The following is a 3354-nucleotide window of genomic DNA, read 5'->3' on the forward strand; positions in this document are numbered from 1 at the left end:
GAGGAGGAGGAGGAGGAGGAGGAGGAGGAGGAGGAGGAGGAGGAGGATGAAGGAGGGAGGTAAAGAGGTGAACTAGAGCCCCCGCTGCGCAGCTCCCTTAAGCACACAGAGAGCTGAGTCTGCAGCAGGAGCAGCAGCAGCAGCGCTAGGAGCACCGTCCACAGCATGGTGCCACGTGCACACACGTGCACACACACGGAGTCCCCACACAGTGCTTGTTTTCAGTCAGCAGGGGGCCTCAGGAGGATGCTCTTCAATCTGTCAACCTGAGAGAGGAGAAAAATCAAGTTATTTTGCTGCCTCATGCTTTTCTCATCAATCTGCAGAAAAGAGATAAATCTGAGAAGAATCTGCTCATAAACAAAATGAGATCATTTTAAATCTCCCTGATGCTCGTTAGCTGTGGCAGCCATATTGAATTAGATCATCTCCAGAGGTTAAAGAGTTACATATGAATTCATTTCAATAAATTTCATCCACAGGTTCATGATCATTTCTGCTATTAGTTTGATCTTTTACTACTTTAGCATTTACGTAGCTTTTTGCTACTTTTAGCTTCTACCTAATCTTTGGCTGCTTTTAGATAGTGTTATTTTACTTTTAGATTTTAGATAACTATTTGCTATTTTTACATATTAATTTATGTTGTGCTCATTTTAGCTAGCAGTTCTGTTTTACTTTTAACTTCAACCTTTTGCTGCTTTTACCTTTTAACCTGTTTTACAAGTTACGGATTTCAGCTTTCTTCAGTTTTTCCTCGTCTCTAATAGCGTTAAGCTTTGCTCATTTCTCTTTTTTTAAATTCAATTCAGTTTAGTTTATTTATACAGCGCCAAGTTACAACAGCAGTCGGCACTGAACAGAAACAGTCACATACAGTACATGAAAAGTAAGTTAATAACGTTATTTATCTGAAATTAATATGTAATTAGAAATTACATCAATATAGAAGCAAAAAGTTTAAAGTTCTCGTAAAAACTGTGCATGAGAAATTAATACACCTTTAATGTTGAAGGACTTGCTGCTTCATAAGTTGAATATCAGATGATCAAAGATGGTTTAATAAAGAATAAAAATACAAATAAAATTAGACTGCTTGGTGTTTCTTTTAGAATTTATTAAAAAACTAATAAAAGCTGTGAAAAGTTAACTTATTCAAAATTAAACTAAACTTTTTCTTCTTATCTATGCACATGAAAACACACACAAACAACTATGTGTCTTTATGAAATATATGTACCCCCCACCCCCCGTGTCTGCGTCGCGGCCCACGCAAGGTCGTCCTGAAATCAGATCTGCATCCCACACGTGCATGTTCCTCCTCAACATGGACACGAGGTCACGCACACAAACACACAAAGATTAGGAGTGAGCAACCACGAGCTGTTCCAGCTGCAGAACCTACAACGACTTCAGGTTCTGCACCTGTGGAAACATCATTCGTCTGAAGCAGTGACACAAATTTATCTGTAATTTCTGATTTCTAATCTTTTATCAGTGAAAGTGTGAGAACCAAAAATCATCTCATCATTTCAGTCCAGATGTTGACTGAGAATTATGAAAGTGTCAAACATGATCTAAATATCTATTTTATTCTTCAGCTCTTAACTTATTGTTCAAATCTTCGAGATACTTTCTTTTCTCACTGGTTTTCCAGTTAATTTATTGCATCTTGATCTGTGGGGACATTTTTCAAAGGAATTTATGACTTCTCTGTTTCCATAAAGCTCTTAAAATGATAATTGTGGGTGAAGAGCATGTAAACAAAAACAGATGGGTCTCGCTGCACAACTGTGCGGTTCTGACCTGTTTGTACAAACAGTTGTACCGACACTTGACTGAATACAATAAAGAATGCTCTAATAGCAGCTTAACATATAGCTAGCTATTTGTTTCAACTTCTAGCTGGTGTTTTGCTCCTTTTAACTTTGTGCTAGTTATTTATTTCATTTAGCTTTTAGCTGGTGTTTTTCTTTGTTTAGCTTTAAGCTTGCTCTTTGCTTCTTTTAGCTTTAACTGGTGTTTTGCTCCTTTTAACTTTAAGCTTGTTCTTTGCTTCTTTTAGCTTTTATTTGGTGTTTTGCTTCTTATAACTTTAAACTTGTTTTTTGCTTCATTTAGCTTTTAGCTGGTGTTTTGCTCCTTTTAACTTTAAGCTTGTTCTTTGCTTCTTTTAGCTTTAGTTGGTGTTTTGCTCCTTATAACTTTAAGCTTGTTTTTTGGTTCATTTAGCTTTTAGCTGGTGTTTTACTCCTTTTAACTTTAAGCTTGTTTTTTGCTTCATTTAGCTTTTAGCTGGTGTTTTACTCCTTTTAACTTTAAGCTTGTTCTTTGCTTCATTTAGCTTTAGTTGGTGTTTTGCTCCTTTTAGCTTTAAGCTAGTTATTTATTTCATTTAGCTTTTAGCTGGTGTTTTGCTCCTTATAACTTTAAGCTTGTGATTTGCTTAATTTAGCTTTTAGCTTGTGTTTTGCTTTGTTTAGCTTTAAGCTTGCTCTTTGCTTCTTTTAGCTTTAGTTGGTGTTTTGCTCCTTATAACTTTAAGCTTGTTTTTTGGTTCATTTAGCTTTTAGCTGGTGTTTTACTCCTTTTAACTTTAAGCTTGTTATTTGCTTCATTTAGCTTTTAGCTGGTGTTTTGCTCTTTTTAACTTTGTGCTAGTTATTTGCTTCATTTAGCTTTTAGCTGGTGTTTTGCTTCATTTATCTCTAACAACTCCAGGATATTTCAGCAGTCATTCACATCCCTGTATTTTTACAGAAAATAAATTTCTCCAGTATTTTCATTTACTGCAGCAGCCTTGGAGCACATGAGATAAATGTAATCATTTAAAAGTGTTCTCTGTGTTAGTTCATCCTGTCAGATGCTGTAATTTTAATTCCTCTCAGTGGGATTATTCGGCTTCGTGTCGTCTGAGCAGGAGGAAGATGCCGTGTCTGCAGCATTAGGATTAAGTGTTCAGTCATTTCTTTGCATCTTTGTCCACACGATGTGCTGCTTCACCTGTTTCATGTTCCGACTCTCTGCGATGGTTCTGTTGAACCTTAATGTGCTTTTTGACAAACTCTAGGTCCGAGCGCTGTGGGTGTTTCAGCACCAGTGATGCGACTCCAGACAGAAAGAGTGACATTTGAAGCCATGTGGCCTGCAGCAGACAGAGAGGAGAGGTGTTCTGAAAATAAATGTTCCTGTGAGGTTCTGGGTCTCCTCCAGAACCAAAACCATCCTTCAGAGTTCAGTTTGAAGCTCTCATGACAATCTGCAGCACTTTGTTGGTGTTAACTGCTGTGTTGCTGTTTGAGTTTAATCTAAAATGTATTTTAAATGTAAAATTATATATATATATATATATAT

At 36.8% G+C, this 3354-nt stretch overlaps 1 protein-coding gene across 6 annotated transcripts in view; it reads right to left on the minus strand.

Annotated features, from left to right (window-relative positions):
- Window positions 1-167, minus strand: part of hs3st1l2 (heparan sulfate (glucosamine) 3-O-sulfotransferase 1-like 2) — a 6382-nt gene extending 6215 nt beyond the window's left edge. The window contains exon 1 of one of the 6 annotated variants that reach the window (XM_037680195.1): window positions 88-167. In XM_037680195.1, the coding sequence (XP_037536123.1) occupies window positions 88-167 (80 nt within the window). Of the gene's footprint in view, window position 1 lies in introns of all 6 variants that reach the window. The other 5 variants (XM_037680193.1, XM_037680194.1, XM_037680196.1 and 2 more) reach the window with 5 other exon arrangements.
- Window positions 168-3354: the final 3187 nt, after the last annotated feature.

The sequence above is a fragment of the Nematolebias whitei genome, chromosome 8 (genome assembly GCF_014905685.2).
Source record: "Nematolebias whitei isolate Nwh7 chromosome 8, NemWhi1, whole genome shotgun sequence".
Lineage (NCBI taxonomy): Eukaryota > Metazoa > Chordata > Actinopteri > Cyprinodontiformes > Rivulidae > Nematolebias > Nematolebias whitei.